General features: G+C 34.4%; 1 protein-coding gene across 1 annotated transcript in view; it reads left to right on the top strand.

The window, feature by feature from the left end:
• NECTIN3 (nectin cell adhesion molecule 3) overlaps positions 1–20812 on the top strand; it is a 63984-nt gene that overhangs the window by 27613 nt on the left and 15559 nt on the right. Inside the window, exons 2-3 of the mRNA XM_063108733.1 lie at positions 12217–12558; positions 20206–20502. Coding sequence (XP_062964803.1) covers positions 12217–12558; positions 20206–20502 — 639 coding nt within the window. The remainder of the gene's footprint in view (positions 1–12216; positions 12559–20205; positions 20503–20812) is intronic.

Raw genomic sequence — 20812 nt, 5'->3', positions numbered from 1 at the left:
TCTCTTGAACACTTGGTTTGTCAGTCTTTTCAACTTTATCCACTCTAATGGGTATGTGTGGGTATCTTGTGGTCATAATTTGCATTTCTCTAATGATGTTGAGCATCTTTTCATGTGCTTATTCATGTATCTTTTTTTGGTGATTTGTTCAAATCTTTTGCTCATTTTTATTGGCTTGTTTTCTTACTATAGTGTTTTGAAAGTTTTTAAATGTATTTTGGTCCTGATTAGATATAAATCTTTTATCAGATATATGTTGTGCAAAGATTTTCTCCTAGTCATTGGCTTAAGAGTGTCTTTTGAAGGGCAGAAAATTTTAATTTGGATAAAGTTCACTGATTGTGCTTTTAGTGACATATTTAAGAAATATTTGCTTTCTGTGAATAAGACGTCATTTCTTCCTATCCGATCTGGATGCCCCCACCCTTTTTAAAAAAAAATTCTTGCCTGATCATACTGGCTAAAACCTATAGGACAATTTTAAATGTAACTCGTGAAGGATGCCCGACTCTGTTTAGTTTCTTTCTCCCTCTTCTGCGGTCTTGAAATTCTCTCCAGGTGGTAAGCTGGAGCCAATCACAGGCCTCACCTTGTTTGTTTACTGTCTCTCAGGAACCAGTATTTTGCTGCCTGTTGACTATTGTCTTGAAATTGTTATTTCAGGCAAGAGGATAAAACCCCTTCTTGTGTAAAAGCAGAATTCTCTATTCTATTTTGAATATATTCCAAATCAGCCTTTTATCCTCGCCACTCCATCAAAACAGTTGCTTAATTCAGTAGTTTCTTAGTCCTCTTTTCACTTGTTAACAGCAGTTGGAATTACTGATCACTCTTTTTTTCTAGATACTTTCTTCACTTACCGTGAATACCTTCTTAGTTCTCTGCCTTCTTCCCTGGCTGCTCTTTTGCCATCTTTGTTGAATTCTCCCTTTAAATGTTTGAATGCACCAGGATGTTTGGTCTTCATAGCTGTTTTCTCTTTGCTATTAATAATTTATAGATGGTTTCATCCAGTCCCATGACTTTATATACCTCTTATATGTTGGTTACTCTACATTTATATCTCCAGTCTACCACTTTGTCTGGAACAGCTTATTTATTTCCAGCTGCTTTGTCAGCATACCTATTTGGTTGTCAGATAGGCATCTCAAACTTAACAAGCCCCAACTGCATTTCTGAATTCTTCTCTACCCATAATCCTTTAAAGTGTTCCACTTGCTAGTTCTTATTTCAGTAAATGGAAGCCATCATTCCACTTACCCAGACCAAAAACCTTCTCTATTTCTTTTAGACCCTGTTTTTCTTTACATTGTCAAATCTTGTTTGCTCTGCTTTCAGGAATTGTTGAATTAGTCCATTTTTGTTGCTTGTAACAAAATACCTGAAACTGAGTAATTTATAAAGAAAAACAAAGTTTATTGCTTACATTTTCCGAGGCTGGGAAGTCCAAAGTCAATCCTGGTGGTGGTGACAGTGACCCAAGGATCTCACATTGCAAGATGGTGGAAGTAGAGAGAGAGAGAGAGAGAGAAAAAAAAAAGATAGACTCTCCTCTTCTCTTAAAGCCCTCGGAACCACACCCCTGACCACCATTTTTAATCCACTCACTACTTACTGCATGGTCCTACAATCCATTCACCTCTTTAAGGCTCCACCTTTCAATTACCGTAATAGGATTCCCACCCTCTTAACAGTCACAGTAGGGATTAAGCTTCTAATATTTGAAACTTGGGGACACAATTCAAGCTTCATTGAGGTTTGGAAGCACATAATTCAGTCCACTACAACAGTATTTCCAGAATCTGACTTCTTAATATTACTCTCTTGATTGCCCTTATCCTAACCTCATCTTTTCTTTTCTGCATTAACATAATAGATTCCTAACTGATATCCTTTAGTCTTTGCTTTCCTGCTGCCTATTCTCAACAGAGCCGAGTAATCCTTCTAAAAGGTAAGTTAGAATATTATAATGTTCCTGCCAAAAATTCTCCAGTGGCCTTCCATCTTATTCAGGATTAAAGCCAAGTCTTACAATGGCGTGCATGGTCTGGTGCCTGCTACCTCTGTGGCCCATCTCCTGCCATTCTTCCTCTCACTTACTTCACTCCAAGAACACTGATAGGTTTTTTCCTTTCTCTCACTTTATTTTTTTTTAAGTCTGTGCTCCACAGGCTCTCTTTTATCACCCTTATGTCAAAAAAGCTATGCTGCATCCACCTTACAGTAATCACTGCCCCTATGACTTTGCTTTACTTTCCTCCATAGTTCTTACTCTCTGATATATTTTTGCTTCCTTGTTAATTGTTTCGCCATTAGAATGTAAACTTCATAAGGGCAGAGACATCTGTTCAGTACAATTCCCAGCACCAAGAACAGTGCCTGGCGCAATGTATGTACCCAGTACATATTGATGAATGAAAGAATGAATGAATGAAGCAATGGTTTGTTCTCTCAACCAATTTTTGGCACATAACCCAGGTTTCTTCTTAGAATATAGATGCTCCTATGGTCGCAGAGTTACCATTTCTAGTTATGACATGAGAGGAAGTTAAAAATTCTTTCATACTCTAATAATATTTGTTTGCAGTTTTATAAATAGTTTTTACATGGTCATGTAATTCACTTGGCTCTATTTTTCTATGCTTATTTCTGTTTTGAATGTTGTTTAGGTATTTTGTTGAAAAGTCTGTGTTACTTTTTTGAAGTTGACATGACTTAAGCATTTATTAGTTTAAAACAATCCATGTTAATTATCGAATGTACTGGTAATAAATTTGATTCATCCAAAAGATTGAAGTATGTTGAAATTTGGGAGACCTAGATGCTGTTATAGTGCTAGTTTCTTGAAAATGCATATAGATCTCAAGTCTTTATTTTTGTTTGTTTGGTTTTTAACCCATAGTAGCTATATGTCATAATATTTTGTTTTTGTTGTAAACTTCTTGAATACGTATATTTCCAAGTGTTTTTAAATACTGAGCACACACAAAGACTCCAAAAAATTGTGTTCTTGAGGTTGTAGTGTTTTCATAGGCAGGGGAAGAAACAATCTTTTCTCTCTCTTTCTCTCTCTGAAAGAATAATAAGTTGAATTTAATTAATTAGCTAATGATACAGAACTTAACTTGTAAATCAAGTAGATACACAGAGCAGAAACAGAATATCCTGTTTTGTCTAGGTTTTCCTTGGCTCACAGAGTATGCAGGAACTAGGAACACCTTATGACAAGGTTAGAGTCTTGCTAGATATGGAAGATTCAGTTTTTTGCTGTTCCTTAGCCTCTTTATATTCCAGACTTATATCTTATATTCCATTACCAGTAATGATGAACTTACTATAAATAATTAAGGTCTTTAGTAATAAACATTTATGTTTCTCTGGGATCCTTCTGCTCTCCAGTTAAAGTCAGCTTCATATGGGAAAGTAGAGGAGGGGAGTAGGCTTAATGTCAGGTAGTCCATGAGTAGTGAGGCATGCTAATATGGATTTTGGTTTAAGAGCCACATCAGAAAATCTGTTTCTCCACAGTTTTAAGATTCCATGGGGAAAAGTCATGTTCAGAAGTGGATTTGAACTTTTGGGTTTAGTCCAGGGATGGAAATGTATTAGACTCTTATTTGCAAGCAACAGAACTCTGGCTAACTAAAACACAAAAAAGGAGATGTGTAATTAGACGCTCATGGAATCTGAGAGCCACATTATTAATACTTGAAGGGAAGTACAAAACCTTGCTTAGAGGTTTAAGGTTGGAACAAAGAAACATTACCAATACTTACTTTTATAACATGTAAAAAAATACTCAGAATATTTTTGAAAAAAAAAAATTGAAAGTAAATATCACTCATTACTTCTTAGAAATTAAAATAGAAAATGAAAAAAAGCCCTGATAGTTACATTAATATTTGTTTACCAGTAAAGCTTCACACTAAAAATAGCTGTTTATAGTTTATTTCTAAATGCCTACTTATACTCTTTGTACATTAGGGGGTTACTTTTTCTTGTCATATCTATCAGCCTTTTTCTTGATGGCTTTTTGTATTTTCTGTCATGCTGAGAGGCTTTCTACACTTAATTGTTGTAGGATTTTTAAAATATTTATTTGAATCAGTGGGTGAGTCTTCTTTTTTTTTTTCCTCTTATCTCCATATACTCCCTTTAGTAATGGTGGCCCACAAGGTCATGTTTCTTCTGGGTTGTAAGGAGATAGAGTGACAATATCCCTTCCGGGTTATTCTAATACTACCTGTTTTCCTTAGTTTGTGCTGCTGTAACAAAATACCATAGACTGGGTGGCTTAAACAGCAACATTTATTTCTCACAGTTCAAGTTCAAGATCCAAGTGTAGGCTGGTTCAGTTCCTGAGGAGGGCCCTCTTCCTGTACTGCAAACTTGCCTTCTTGCCATGTCCTCACGTGGTAGAGACAGAAATGAGCTCTGGTCTCTCTTCTTTTTCTTATCAGGACACTAATCCCCATCAGTGGGATTCCTTCCTCATGATCTCATCTAAACCTAATTATCATGAAGAGACCCCACCTCCAAATAACATCTCATTGGGGGTTAAGGATTCAACATAAGAATTTGAGGGGAGGGTGGAACGCCCAAATATTCAGTCCATATATTTCTCTTATTCCATCTCTTCTCCACTTCTACCTGAGGATAATTTTATTTCTTTTTTTAAATTTTGTTTTTATTATGAAAATTACTTCTTATAAATGATTCTGACATCAAAGAACACAAAAAAGTTCTTTCCTTAATACTCAGTAATCCCACTTTCTAGGGGGGTAATTAATATTATTTGACAGAATATACAAAAAATTATTGTCTGTATATATATATGTTCAGGCAGTATGTAGCCAGCCTTTTACATTTAGGTGTTTAGTTCATCTGGGTTTGTTTGTTTAGTGTAAAATAGCGGTTTATCTTTTTCCAAATATTTAGTTCTTGTCCTTTCTGGACTGATTCGTATTTCCCCACTCAAACAAAATACAAACTTTATTACTTACCACATCCCACTATATATACCAGTATAGCTTGTGTACTTAAAATTGTTTTATGAAAATATCAAACGTGTTTTTACTTTAATATCTTCTCTCCCCCTCACTAGGCCACTGTTTTTGAAATATTTCTTGACTATTACTCTTAGTCTGTTTTTCCAATTTTTATCAGGATTTTTACTGGAATTACATTTAGTTTGTGTATGAATATTGGGAGAAGTGACATGTATGTAAGTTTTCCCACCTAAGAACATTTTTTTCCCTAGGTATAGGAGTTCTTTACAGTTTTATTCATGATATCTGAAATATTAATTAGTGTTTTACAAATATGAGGATACTGTTAAAAGTTCATGGAAACATGGAATTAAAAGATCCAAATCTTTCCATGAACTTTTCGAAGACCTCTCATACTAATTAAACCTTTTCTTCAGTGCATTTGTAAAAGTATTACATATTTTAGCGTGCTGATTATATAATTTGTATACATTTTGCACGTTTTTAAGCAAATATCAAAATTATTGGTTCTATTAGCCCTTCACTTGATCTTCTTGGATTTTTCAGATAATAGATTTTTAAAATAATAATTCTTTCTGTTGCTTCCTAATATTTGCCCTTCCCTGTTTCTTTTTCTCATTTTACCGCACTGGATTGAATTTCCAGTCTTAGTTGAGCAGTGATAATTATAAAGCACCATCTTTTCTTTATCTTTTCTTTAATGGCTATGCCTCTTTTTTCTATTTTAGTATGATGATGCCCACTGATTTGAGAAGTATCTACTTTATTATTATGAATCCTTTTCTTAGTAGTTAGTTTGTTTTTTAAATTAGATAGTGGGTGTTAAATTTTATTAAATGCCTTTTCAGCATCAAATGAGAATGTTGTGTGAGCTTTCAATGTGATGAATAGTCAAAAAATATCCTTACATGTTTGGTATAATCCTACTTGGTTGTGGTATATTTTTCTTAAATACAGAACTGGTTATTTCATAATTACATAAATTTTTTTTATTAATATTTATGAGACTGCTCTTTTTTTTTTTGTTTACATATTTCCTTGTTTAATGCCAGGCTTGTGATAGCTTTCCAGAATACTTTCATGTTTTATATGTATTGGATTAATTTTAAAAGCTTAGTAATTATCTATTCTTTAAAGTGTGACATGGCATGATGGTAGATTTTGGGGGTCTGATATGTTTTTTGGAGCAGTGGTTTAAAAAAAATAAACCTTTTTCTTTTCCTTTCACAGCTGTTAAGTATAGTAATTGTGAATTGTCAGTTCCTTTCTGTAATATCCTCAGATGGTAAAGTTTGTCTTCTAATTTACTTTTGTTTCTTTTTTTCCCCCCAAATGGGTTCCTGGAAACAATATTTGTAAAGTTTTTGTTGTTGTTTACTGTTTGAATGTTTAAACACGTTTTCATAAGAATCAAATTTATTTATTTATTTATTTATGTTTTTTATTTTGTCAATATACAATATAGTTGATTATTGTGGCCCATTACCGAAACCTCCCTCCCTCCTCCCTTTTCCCCCTCCCACCCAACAATGTCCTTTTTGTATGCTTGTCATGTCAACTTCAAGGAATTGTAATTGTTATGTCTTCTTCTCCCCCCCCCCGTTTTTTTTTTCTTTTGTGTCTGTGTGAATTTATTTATTTATTTTTATCTCCTACCAATAAGTGAGAACATGTGGTATTTCTCTTTCTGTGCCTGACTCGTTTCACTTAATATAATTCTCTCTAGGTCCATCCATGTTGTTGCAAATGGCAGTATTTCATTCGTTTTTATAGCTGGAGTAGTATTCCATTGTGTAGATATACCACATTTTCCGTATCCACTCATCTGATGATGGACATTTGGGCTGGTTCCAACTCTTGGCTATTGTAAAGAGTGCTGCGATGAACATTGGGGAACAGGTATACCTTCGACTTGATGATTTCCATTCGTCTGGGTATATTCCCAACAGTGGGATAGCTGGGTCGTATGGTAGATCTATCTGCAATTGTTTGAGGAACCTCCATACCATTTTCCATAGAGGCTGCACCATTTTGCAGTCCCACCAACAATGTATGAGAGTTCCTTTTTCTCTGCAACCTCGCCAGCATTTATCGTTCAGAGTCTTTTGGATTTTAGCCATCCTAACTGGGGTGAGATGGTATCTCAGTGTAGTTTTGTTTTGCATTTCCCGGATGATGAGTGATGTTGAGCATTTTTTCATATGTCTGTTGGCCATTTGTATATTTTCCTTAGAGAAATGCCTACTTAGCTCTTTTGCCCATTTTTTAATTGGGTTGCTTGTTTTTTCTTGTAAAGTTGTTTGAGTTCCTTATTTATTCTGGATATTAATCCTTTGTCAGATGTATATTTTGCAAATATTTTCTCCCACTCTGTTGGTTGTCTTTTAACTCTGTTAATTGTTTCTTTGGCTGTGCAGAAGCTCTTTAGTTTGATATAATCCCATTTGTTTATTTTTCCTTTGGTTGCCCGTGCTTTTGGGGTCGTATTCGTGAAGTCTGTGTCCAGTCCTACTTCCTTAAGTGTTTCTCCTATGTTTTCTTTAAGAAGTTTCATTGTTTCCGTGTGTATATTTAATTCTTTAATCCATTTTGAGTTGACTTTAGTGTATGGTGAAATGTATGGGTTTAGTTTCATTCTCCTGCATATAGATATCCAGTTCTCCCAGAATCATTTGCTAAAGAGGCAGTCTCTTCCCCAGTGTACAGGCTTGGTGCCTTTGTCAAAGATTAGATGGCTGTAGGTGTGTGGGTTGATTTCTGGATTCTCTATTCTATTTCATTGATCAGTGTGTCTGTTTTCATGCCAGTACCATGCTCTTTTGGTTATTATAGCTTTGTAGTATAGTTTAAAGTCAGGTAGTGTTATGCCTCCAGCTTTATTATTTTTTGCTCAGCATTGCTTTGGCTGTGCCGTGGTCTTCTGTTATTCAATATAAATGTCTGGATAGGTCTTTCCATTTCTGAGATAATGTCGTTGGAATTTTGATAGGGATTGCATTGAATTTGTATATTACTTTGGGTAGTATGGACATTTTCACTATGTTGATTCTTCCATCCAAGAGCATGGGATATCTTTCCATCTTCTTGTATCCTCTCTAATTTCTCTCAGCAGTGGTTTGTAGTTCTCATTATAGAGATTTTTCACCTCCTTGGTTAACTCAATTCCTAAGTATTTTATTTTTTTGGTGGGTATTGTAAATGGGCAGGCTTTCTTGATTTCTCTTTCTGCATGTTCCCTTTTGGAGAATAGAAATGCTACTGATTTTTGTGTGTTGATTTTGTATCCTGTTACTGTGCTGAAATCATTTATCAACTCGAAGAGGTTTTTTTGTAGAGGCTTTAGGCTGTTTGATATATAGGATCATGTCATCTGCAAACAGGGACAGTTTGACTTCATCTTTTCCAATCTGGATGCCCTTTATTTCCTTCCCTTCTCTGATTGCTCTGGCTAGGATTTCCTACACTATGTTGAATAGGAGTGGTGAGAGTGGGTATCCTTGTCTGTCTTTACTGTTCTTAAAGGAAAAGCTTTCAGCTTTTCCCCATTCAGGATGATATTGGCAGTGGGTTTATCATATATGGCTTTAATTATGTTGAGATAATTTCCATCTTTACCTAACTTATAGAGGGTCTTTGTCATGAATGAATGTTGAATTTTATCAAATGCTTTTTCAGCATCTGTAGAGATGACCATATGGTCCTTGTGTTTGACTTTATTAATATGGTGTATCACATTTATTGATTTGTGTATGTTGAACCAACCTTGCATCCCTAGGATGAATCCCACTTGATCGTTGTGAATGAATTTATGTATGTGTTGCTATATTCTATTTGCTAGTATTTTAGTGACGATTTTTGCATCTATATTCATCAAGGATATCGGCCTGTAGTTTTCTTTTTTGGTTGTATCTTTCCCTGGTTTTGGTATCAGGATGATGTGTGCTTCATAGAATGAGTTTGGGAGATTTGCGTCTGTTTCAATCTTTTGGAATAGTTTGTAAAGAATAGGTGTCAATTCCTCTTTGAATGTTTGGTAAAATTCTGCTGTGAATCCATCTGGTCCTGGGCTTTTCTTTGTTGGGAGCCTTCTGATAAGAGCTGCAATCTCCTTTATTGTTATTAAGTCTGTTCAGATTTTCTACATCTTCATGGCTCAGTTTTGGGAGCTTGTGTGTGTCCAGAAATTTATCCATTTCCTCCAGATGTTCAAATTTGTTGGCGTGTAGTTGTTTATAGTGGTCTTGAATGATTCCTTGTATTTCAGATGAATCAGTTGTAATATCACCCTTTTCATTTCTAATTTTTGTTACTTGAGTCTTCTCTTTTTTTGTTAGCCATGCTAATGGTTTGTCAATTTTATTTATCTTTTAAAAAAACCAACTTTTTGATTCATTGATCTTTTGTATTGTTTTTTGGGTTTCAATTTCATTAAGGTCTGCTTTGATCTTAATGATTTCTTTCCGTCCGCTAACTTTAGATTTGGATTGTTCTTATTTTTCTAGTTTTTTAAGGTGTAGTGTTAGGTTGTTCACTTGCCATCTTTCCATTCTTCTGAGGTGAGCCTTTAATGCAATAAATTTCCCCCTTTGTACTGCTTTTGCAGTATCCCACAGGTTTTGGTATGATGTATCATTATTTTCATTAGTTTCAATAAATTTTTTGATTTCCTGCTTGATTTCTTCTTGGACCCATATGTCATTAAGTAGAATGCTGTTTAATTTCCATGTGTTTGTATAATTTCCAGAAATTCATTTGTTATTGATTTCTAATTTTAATCTATTGTGATCTCAGAAAATAAATGGGATAATTCCAATTTTTTTGAATTTGTTGAGACTTGATTTGTGACCTAATTTGTGATCTATCCTCGAGAATGATCCATGTGCTGATGAGAAGAATGAATATTCTGCGGTTGTTGGTTGGAATGTTCTGTAGATATCTGCCAATTCCAATTGGTCTAGAGTCTTGTTTAGATCTTGTGTTTCTCTGCTGATTCTTTGCCTAGATGATCTGTCCGATATTGACAGTGGAGTGTTCAGGTCCCCTGCTATTATGGTATTAGTGTCTATATCCTTCTTTAGGTCTAACAGAGTTTGTTTTATAAAGCTGGCTGCTCCAACATTGGGTGCATATATATTTATGATTGTTATGTCTTCTTGATGGATCAGTCCTTTTATCATTACGTAGGGTCCCTCATTGTCTCTTTTTGTGGTTTTTAGTTTAAAGTCTATTTTATCAGATAGAAGAATAGCTACTCTAGCTCATTTTTCTTTTTTGTTTGTATGGTAAATCTTTTTCCATCCTTTCACTCTTAGTCTGTGTGTGTCTGTGGGTGAGGTGGGTCTCTTGAATGCAGCATATAGTTGGGTCCTCCTTTTTAATCTAGTCAGCCAATCTGTGTCTTTTGATTGGGGAATTTAAGCCTTTTACATGAAGAGTTGTTATTGAAAAGAGTTGAATTATTCCTAGCATTTTATTGATTATTGTTTGGTTGTCTTAGGTGTCTTTTGTTCCTTACTTTGTGATTTTACTGTTTGTTTTCTGTGTTTGTTGGTTCTTTGGGTTGTAGATAGCCTTTTTGTTTGTTTGTTTTCTCTTCTTGAATGCCATTTTTATTATATTAGTGAGTTTTGATTCTTCTTGGGTTTTTACGGCAGTGGTAGTTATTTTTCAGGAACCAAACCTAGTACTCCCTTGAGAATTTCTTGTAAGGTTGGTCATCTGGTGGTGAACTCCCACAGTATTTGTTTGTCTGGGAGATATACTATTTGCCCTTCATTTCGGAAGGATAGCCTTGCAGGGTAGAGTGTTCTTGGCTGGCAGTCTCTGTCTTTTAGTATTTTGAATATATCATCCCATTCCTTTCTAGCTTTTAGGGTTTGTGATGAAAAGTCTGATGTTAGCCTGATTGGGGCTCCCTTCCTTATAGGTGATTTGACGCTTCTCTCTTGCAGCTTTTAATATTCTCTCTTTGTCTTTGCGTTTTGCCAATTTTAGTGAATGTTTAAACACATTTTTTGATTATCTTGTGATGCCCTTCTACATTTTTGCATTCTTTAAGAATATTAGACATGACTTTAACTATTAAAAGTATTGTTTATTATTTATACTGTACAATTTCCATTTTTGAGTACTTATTTTGGTTTACTTCTTTTTTGGGGGGGGGGTGTCGTGTGAGTGGTAAGCTCTCCAAAGATTTGTTATATGACAGTACTTCAAAAAGTTTATGGAAAAATGGAATCAAAAGATGATATGAATCTATGAACTTTTTGAAGATCTCTCATGTATGTTCTAATATATTTGCCAGTGATCAGCATCTTGCCCGATTATCGTATTCATGAATATTAGGCTTATTTCCCTCAAGATGATATAAGTTTTGTTCCATTGCTTTTAGGAAGGAATTAAGTATTACATGGAGGAAGTTTTATAGTTTTATGTCATCTTATTTTAACTTTTGCTTATGTGTTGTTTTATTTTCTTCACCCTGAAATGGAGAAAAAAAAATGATTTCACATTTATATAAGTATTTCTTCATTAATATTTTCTGGCAATTGTTCTGTCTTAAGTTATTTTTAAATAGAGATTTTGATATAGGGCCCCTCCAAAAGAAGATACTTTGTTACTATATTTGTTTGAAAGATCCAACATGCATAGTTATCTATTCTGTGTAAAAAATTACCCCAAACTCAGTAGCTTAGAACATCATCCATTATCTCAGTTTCTGTTGTCAGTAATCCAGGCATGGCTCAGCTGGGTCTTCTGCTTAAAGGTTTTGTATCACAAGGCTGCAGTCATGGTGTCAGCGAGGGCTGGTATCTCATGGGAAGGCTTGACTGGGGAAGAATCTCCTTCCAAGGCAACTCTTTGTCCCAGTCTACTGCTTTTTCCACTGTAGCACATATTGGCGGGTATTTTATTTATTTGTTGGTCACTCTTTATATCTTACATCCAGCCCAGAGACCATCTGGCTATTTTCAGTCCTTTTTGTTATTTAATCTGTGTGTGTGTGTGTGTGTGTGTGTGTGTGTGTGTGTGTGTGTGTGTGTGTGTGTGTGTGTGTGTGTGTGTGTGTGTGTGTGTGTGTGTGTGTGTGTGTGTGTGTGTGTGTGTGTGTGTACCTACAGAGTGGGGGAGTAAGGGAGGGAGAGACATCATTTGTTAGCATAACTTTTTTCCATTTTAAGAACTATAGTATTTTTTTCCCCTATAGGTGCCTTAGCTGGACCAATTATTGTGGAGCCACATGTCACAGCAGTATGGGGAAAGAATGTTTCATTGAAGTGTTTAATTGAAGTAAATGAAACCATAACACAAATTTCATGGGAGAAGATACATGGCAAAAGTTCACAGACTGTTGCAGTTCATCATCCTCAATATGGATTTTCTGTTCAAGGAGAATATCAAGGAAGAGTCTCATTTAAAAACTATTCACTTCATGATGCAACAGTCACTCTACATAACATAGGATTCTCTGATTCTGGAAAATACATATGCAAAGCTGTTACATTCCCACTCGGAAATGCCCAGTCTTCTACAACTATAACTGTGTTAGGTACGTATGTTTGAATTGCATATTTTGGTGATCCTGGTAAGGATTATAACAAAAGTATTTTCAAGAATTTTAAATGGTTGAAATTTTATTTAAATTTAGGTTTAAAGTAAAAGAATTCAAATATGATTTTTCAAATTCTGTCTTAAAATTTTACATTTCTAGGCTCTCAATTTAAATAAAATTTTGTCTATATTTACCTACCTATCTATATAATGCTATGTAGTTTTAGCTATTTTACTTTTTTTATAAAAAATAGTGTTTTGATTATAATACTAAGAGCTCAGTCTCTGTGATATATTTTAACTTTCCTTCAAATTTTCAGCATTTAATTACGTTACTATCTTTAGTTAAATTTTTCCATTTTTTTAAAATGACTAATTTTGTCTTCTTGGAGCCATTGACTCCTGGTGTTTCAATTTTTTATATCAAATTTTATTCCTACTATTGTGGATTTGCATAGCTTTTTGAATCTTGTGCTATTGCTCATAATAATAAATGATACTTCACCTTTTCCTATCAGATAACTGTTAAAGTTTATGGTGAAATTTTGAATTAGCTTATTTAGCATTAAGATAGCCACTTACAGTGAAAGGTAAAACAATTTGGAAATGTTGATGAGTACTTTCAGAGTAATAGAAAAAGGATTAACGGGTAATAGCAATCTGTGGAAGGAACTGTCAGCTCCTTTAAGATTGCTTCAGTTTTTGAGTTGAGGTCATGTTCTTCCAATTGGTGGCCCCACGCTAGTCACTGAGCTAGTGGTAGCTGAGGGCAAGCTCTTCTTGGGGCCAGTGTAATATGAAGAATGAGCCATTTCTACCCAACATGAGATTCCTTTAGTGGGGAGTCTTTGCTCTGTATCTGCTCATTGGCCTGACAGAGACTTTGTTAGATCTTCTGGTAGCTAGCTCTTCCTACTTAATTCTTATTCTTCTCTTTTTTCCCAGATCTCCTAGATATTACTCCCTAATAAACATTCTGCATTCCTCACTTGCTCTCAGTGTTTGCTTCCCAGAGAATCAAACAAGTTCATAGCCATTAATATTTAATGACATCATGTTAGGGTCTCTGAAGTGCAGGAAAGCAATTTTGTCCAAATTTGTTATATATTTTTTTATGCTGAGAGATGCTATTTAAACATAAAAATAAAATTAGATATTCAAGGACTTAATATGTTTAAGACACTGCCCTAAGAGCTGTGGAGAAATAGTACTTACATTTAAGAGACTGATACTTTTGAGAAATTTTCTGATTGTAAGTCATAAATATCTGAAAATTCAAATGCAGGACATAGGTAAAAAAGATCACACAAAGTTCTGTATTAAGAAAATAATAAATAGTTTGCATGTGAAAGAGAGAGCTCATAGGGATCAAATCAATTTTTTATTTTCTTTAAGTTTTGTAATTCCCTCTAAATTAATACAATAGTCATTGGCTTAAAACCCAAGATGGCTTATGTTATAAGACTAGTTATGATTTTACCCATATCCCCTTCTCTAACTTCATCTGTTCCATCCCTTGCCTCAATTCTCTCAACAACCTGCATCTTATAATCATAATAAACTATTTGCAGTTCTGTTAACCTGTGTTGCTACATGTGTTTCTCCTTTTGCCTGTGCTGCCTTCTTTTTTCTCCTGTCTTTCTCTTCCTACTTTCTTCTATTTAACTGTTATTAATCAAATTTCGTCCTTTTAGAAGCCATTCTTGGCCCCTTTCCCCCAACTTGGTACTTTTTTTGCCTTTTCCTATTGTATCTTGAGCATATCTTTATTGTAGCAGTTACCATACTATTTATTATTAATTATATGTTTTCTTAACTGTAAACATGTGGTGGACAGCAACTGTGCACTTTAAAATTTGACTTTATGTCCCTAAAGCCAGTAAGAGTTCCTGGTATATAACAGTCACACCTAAAAGTTGTTTAAGTAGGATATAGGAATGGGTTGGTGAATTTCATACTCAAGAAATGTGTTATCGAAGAAATAGTTGAGCCACTCCTTGAATGTTGGGTAGGTTTTGGGTAGGCAAAAATGAAAGAACAGGAAGATGTTATTCTAGAACAGAAAGTAAGTGAGCCAAGGCAGAGAGGCAGAATACATTAAGGTACAGTTTCCTTAACCCCAGCATTTTTGAAATTTTGGGCCAGAATTTGTTGTGGTGGTGAGCTGTCCTATCCATTGTAGACTGTTTAGGTGCATTCATGGCCTTCCTTTACCCACTAAATGTGGGTAGCATTCCCTCAGTTTTGACAACTCAGAACATCTCCAAATATTGCCAAGTGTCCTCTTGGAGGGGTTGGGGCTTTGGGGCAGATCACACCCTGTTGAGAACCCTGCATTAGTGGAACACTGAATAAGTAATTTGTTGACTTTTTAAAGGAATTTATATAAAGTATAAGAAATAAAGTCTAGAAAGGTAGACTAGGACCACACTAAAAGTAATTGGAATGCCAGGACGGGGAATTTGAGCTTTTATTCTTGGAAGTACGAACTTAGTATATGATGATTATGCATCTTCTGACCTACCTTCTTCTACGTTAAGACCCTTGCTGTTTGAAATGTGATTTATGGACCAGTAGCATTGGCATCACTTAGGACCCTGTTAGAAATATGGAATTTTAGACTCCTCCCAGACTTATTGAATGATAGCATACATTTTATCAAGATCCCCCAGTGATTTGTATGCACAGAAAGTGTGAGAAGCACTGCCTTGACCACCTTCTCACCTTACCTGGAGGGATGCCTAACTCATAGTAGACCTGATTTAGAGAGTAATGTGATAAAAGTTGTGATTTAGGAAGTTCTGTCTGGTGTTTGTGATAGATTATAGTGAAGAGATCCTTAAATCATAATATCTCAGTCATGAAGCCATGAAGGCTTGAAGTTAATTTTTTTATTTCTGTCACTTGAGTGAAGAAGGGAACTATTACAAAGGAATGATTTGCAGGATTTTTTAATTGATTGGATATAAGAAACAAGGGAGGTTTGAACAGTATAGATTTGAAACTTTGTGATTGAGTATGTTGCTATTAATTAAATGGGCACATCTGAATGAAAATAGGTGCTGGGAATTGGGAGGATAAGATGATAAGTTCAGCATTAGGTTTATTGAGTTTGAGGATGTACTCGTTTCAGTGAAATAACAGGTAGGTACTGTAGTTAGAAACTGATGAATCAAGCCTTGTATGAAATTGGAGAAACTTCAGGATCATCTGGGTAGTAGTGTTTACCAGATAAAAACTTTAATGTGAGATACTGAAGGCCTAGGATTGAATATTTTATTAGGGCAGGGATTAGAAGAAATAGAGACGAAGAGTTCAGATAGAGCTATGAGAAGAACTTTGGCAGAGTAATATTATTATATCAGGAGGAGATATAAAAGTTTTAAAGAAAAAATTACTGTAACAGACTTTTTCTGCAGTAAGAATTAAGCCCTATAGAAAATATGACTATTTTTCAGTTCTCATAAGAGTGGTTCATAGCTAGTATGATTGTAAATGCGTAGCTTAGAAGTTAATTCATGACTTACAACAGCCACCTTTAGGCATTAGGACTTACTTCATGACAGCCCTTCTCAATCAGTTGAAAAGAATTATCAGATTTTACAAAATTTATCAGAGAATAGACATAAAGAAAAGTATTAAGTCTGTAGATTAGGTGGTCTTTGGTGACATTAGAGTTTTAATGTAGTAGTAGTAGCAGAAACAATTAAGGGAATGTGATATAAAAAAAAAATTGGGGAAAATTGAAGAAACATATGTCCCACAGTAGAAGAGTTGTTAAATAATTGGTTATTTCCTTTTAATGGAATATTATATAGTTGCTAAAGTTATGGTTGAGAGAACATGAAAAAAATGAGGCACAGAATTTAGGCATACTATGATTATATCTGTAGAAAAACTAGAAATAGAAATAAAAGGAAGAAAACAGAAGAATATGATAATGACTGTTTCAGGATATTACAGTTGTGGATGATTTTTCCCTATTTTTCCAATTTTTAATAAGACTACTTTTGCAATTAAAAAATAGGCTTCCACTGCTGAGCATGATGGCATAACGGCCTGGATTTATAGCCTTTACCCAGGAACAAGAAAACCAGGCAAATAATACAGTTTTTAGTCATTGACAATAGGCAGTGTAGGACTCTAATCTTTGAAAGACAAAAAACAAACAAGGTAACCCCTGCAATTGCTCCAGCTTCTTCCTTAGGCAGTTTCCAGGCCTGAGCTCAGTAGTGAGGAGTTGAAATGGAGCATGGCGGTCTCACTGAGTTGAAGAGACAGATTGGAATTCAGAGAGAACAAGATGGCTGGAATTTGTATAACAGAATACTTGAAAGAATGGAGCAGCACAGAGAGAAAGAGAGACAGGGCACTTTCGAGGTCATAGAAGAGCCCACTAGTTTGTGTACATGTTAGAGGAAACTTTTGAGGTGGGGCGAAGAGCCATGCGAAAGCAGTAGGCCTAACAGTCCTTGTGTTCATGCAGGACTGGGAAAACTTCATGTTTTTGCCAGAGTACACGTCATTGGGTAGCATCTTAAAAGGTCAGAGGAAGCAATAGCAAAACTGCTGTACAGAGAAGGGTGGTTGTACAGAGAAGTTAACTACAATGTTGAGGTATATAAGAAAACTAACTTTAGAACACAAATAAAATCAGCAACCAGGAGATGGATTCCCTTAAGAAGAGGAAATATAAATAACATAACTTAAAATTGACTTTAAAATAAATGTTTAAGTTCCTTAAAGAGAAAAGAAAAACTTTATTTAATGATGGCATAAATTCAGACCAACTTTCCAAATGGAGGTGAAATATAAAAACACCTTAAAATTTTTCAAAGAAATATTAACGTGGTTTGAAGAATATAACCAGACCAAATCTAGGAAAAGGTGAAAACAGAAATAGGCCTAGCACTGAAAGCTGCATTTAACTTGAGGACATTTAACAATTCAGAAGAAACAATGGAGATGCTGATGTAAAATTTTGAGAGCCTTGATAGGTGAGAGAGAAACAAATGTCTGAGTGTAATTCTGCTCAGTTAGGGTGTCTAATAACCCTTGTTATATTTACCTGTTACCCCAAAGACTTACATTCTCAAAATAGTAGTAAGCCACAAGTAAACCCGCTTTTTTTGTAGACTTCTGTACTTGGTTAACATCACTTACGTAGACTGAACTTAATTTATGTTTTCAGAAGCTTGACACAAGAAAATGCAAATCTTTTCTGGAAGAAAGGTACCTTTATTCTAGGCCTCAAAATATTTCTACATTAATTATTCAGACACAGGTATATAGTGTGCTTGAATGATCAGACATGTAAGTAGGGAAGACCCCACAAGCAGCAGCCAGCACAGATAAGAAAACAGAAACAGACCTGCAAAAACATAAGATGTTGGAATTATCTGACACAGACTATTAAACAACAGTGCTTATTATCATTTGGAGAAATAAGTCAAGCTATAAATTTCCTGCAGAGAACAAGAAACTAAAAAAATCACACAATAGTTGGCTTTAAGTAGAGAAATATTTCTTAGTACATAAAGGCAGTTAACCACAAAAGGTAAATAAAAACTGATACGTTTTAGTACATTTGAATGCTCATCAGGACGTATCATATGAGTAAAAAGACAAGCCCTAAACTGCTAGCAGATATTTGCATCACATATAATCAAAACAGGACTGTCTTCCCAAATCTACATAAAACTCCTATACATCAATAAGAAAAAAATGGACAGCTGGCTTTAATAGGCATTTTGCAGAAGAAATTTCAAATCCCCATGAACACATGAAGAGATCCTCAACCTCATCTGTGATCTGAAAAATTCAAAATAAGATTTCAGTCATATGCCATTATATACCTATGAGACTAGGAAACATTGAGAAATCTATCAACTGTGGTGAGTGTATATATACTCTGCAAGAGCTGTAAGATTGAGGGTAAATAGGTACTTTGGGGTATTTTTGGCATTTTCTGGTGAAGTTGAAAATAAATATAGTGATAGTAATTTTACTACAAGAGATAAACTAGAGAAAATTATGCACAAATATAACAATATACATGGATGAGACTATTTCTTATAAAATTGTCTAAACCAAACAGGAAACAATCCTAGTGTCCACCAGTAAATAATCTGTCCAGCAATTAAAACTAACAATCTGTACAATTGCGTGTGAATGTAAATGATCTAAAAATAAAAAGTTAAATGAATTCCAAAACTAATAAACTAAAGCTAAATATTCCAATATGAACGAATCTCCAGAACACAAACTAGAGTCAAAGAAAAACTATAAAAATACATGTAGTCCCATTTCATTCTTACGAAGTGCATAAACAAGTGAAATAAAATTATTTTGTTTAGATTTGCATCTGTTGGTTATAGAACAATAATGAAAAATAAGCAAAAGTTTATTTCTAGAGTTAGTACAATGGTTTCACATTGAGGCTGGCAGGGTGTTATGGTCAAGGAGAGGCATATGAGGGACTTGTGAGGTGCTAGTAATGTTCTTTGTTAAGATGTGAGATGGTTATGTGGATGTTTGCTATACATTATTCACTATGTATTGTACTTTTCCCTTTGTTATTTTACAATAATTCATCTTATAAAAGAGGAATTACATGAAGAAAATATTAATATCCCTCAAAGTAAAATATGAAACAAAAGTAAGTCGACACAAATCAAGAACAGATGGCATTGAATGAAACAATTAGAGTCCTGGAAAAGAAAAAAAATGGTCATTGAGATAAAAACTCAATGTACAGAATAAACTATAGACTTGACACAAAGAATTCATGAAGTGAGTACTGAGGAATTTATACAGAAAGCAGAACATAGGAATTTCTGGGTAATGTGGAGAAATAGCTAGAAGATGTGGCAGGTAAATTGAGAGGTTCTAACATTGTTATTTTATCCTGCTTAGTTAGGAACTTTCTTATATTAGAAGAAGAGTAGTATCTACATTCCAATAAACATAACAATTAGTGATGTTATATGTTAGCATGAATTTAAAGTATATATTATAAACAAAAGTAGTTGAACAAATTCAGCAGCCCTAATCAGTTCTTTTAGACATATGAGAAGTTAAAGATTAAATGTTTAAAAGGCATTGTTTTAAATGAAATTATTGAGTCACTCACTAGGCCAAGAAAAACATGTTTTATCTCCTATGGATGCTCAAAGGAACTTTTTTTTTTTCTTAAACATTTTAACTGTAGGTTCCGTAATCTTATTTTTAAAAGTATTTGCTTTAAACTTTTTTTGCTGCAAAATGAAGCATTGTGTATTAAAACTACTTTTTTCCCCTTCCAGAATAATAATATCTTTAATCTCAGAAAGGAAATTATGATCTAGTTCAGAGAAATTTTTTGTATATACTAATTTGGAGGGAACTCATTTGTCCTTAAAAAGTGATACATATCTGTTTCAGGAAGAGTTATCTTTGTAATCGTTATATAAAATCTTTACCTCTTGTTTGTGCTAGCTTATGATCTTCTTTTGTTGTCCCAAGAATGCAGTTGATATTGGCATTACCAAAAAGTGTGTGTAGATTTGATATGTGGTTTTCCTTAAGCTTATGAAATATGTCCAGGTGTGGCTAGGAATGATGTAAAGACATTCTTAATTGAAATGTAACTAATTTTTTTAAACAGTTGAACCCACTGTGAGCCTGATAAAAGGGCCAGATTCTTTAATTGATGGAGGAAATGAAACAGTAGCGGCCATTTGTATCGCAGCCACTGGAAAACCAGTTGCACATATTGACTGGGAAGGTGATCTTGGTGAAATGGAATCCACTACAACTTCTTTTCCAAATGAAACAGCAACGATTGTCAGCCAATACAAGCTGTTTCCAACCAGATTTGCTAGAGGAAGGCGAATTACTTGTGTTGTAAAACATCCAGCCTTGGAAAAGGATATCCGATACTCTTTCATATTAGATATACAGTGTAAGTAAATAGTACCATTTCAACATGTCATGCGTTTTATTTTAATTTTTCTCTGTTGATATAGTTCTTTATCAAACCAGTCTGAATATTTAGTATTGAGATATTCCTACAGCTTTTATTGTTGACATTTTTTTCTGTTTATATTTTATGTTTTCATGGAAATTTCATTTAACCAGAACATTTTTTTTTTATCAGTTTTCTAAAGACGAATAGATGACTTTCAAGTTGCTCTCCAGTTTAAAATTATTCAACCTTGTCTTTTTAAGACCTTAAAAGTAGGCTGGACTTAAGGAAGTTGTGGAAATTTGTA

This window comes from Cynocephalus volans, chromosome 1, assembly GCF_027409185.1.
Source record: "Cynocephalus volans isolate mCynVol1 chromosome 1, mCynVol1.pri, whole genome shotgun sequence".
Lineage (NCBI taxonomy): Eukaryota > Metazoa > Chordata > Mammalia > Dermoptera > Cynocephalidae > Cynocephalus > Cynocephalus volans.
Note: the sequence above shows the minus strand (reverse complement) of the source record. Positions and strands in the feature narration are given on the sequence as shown.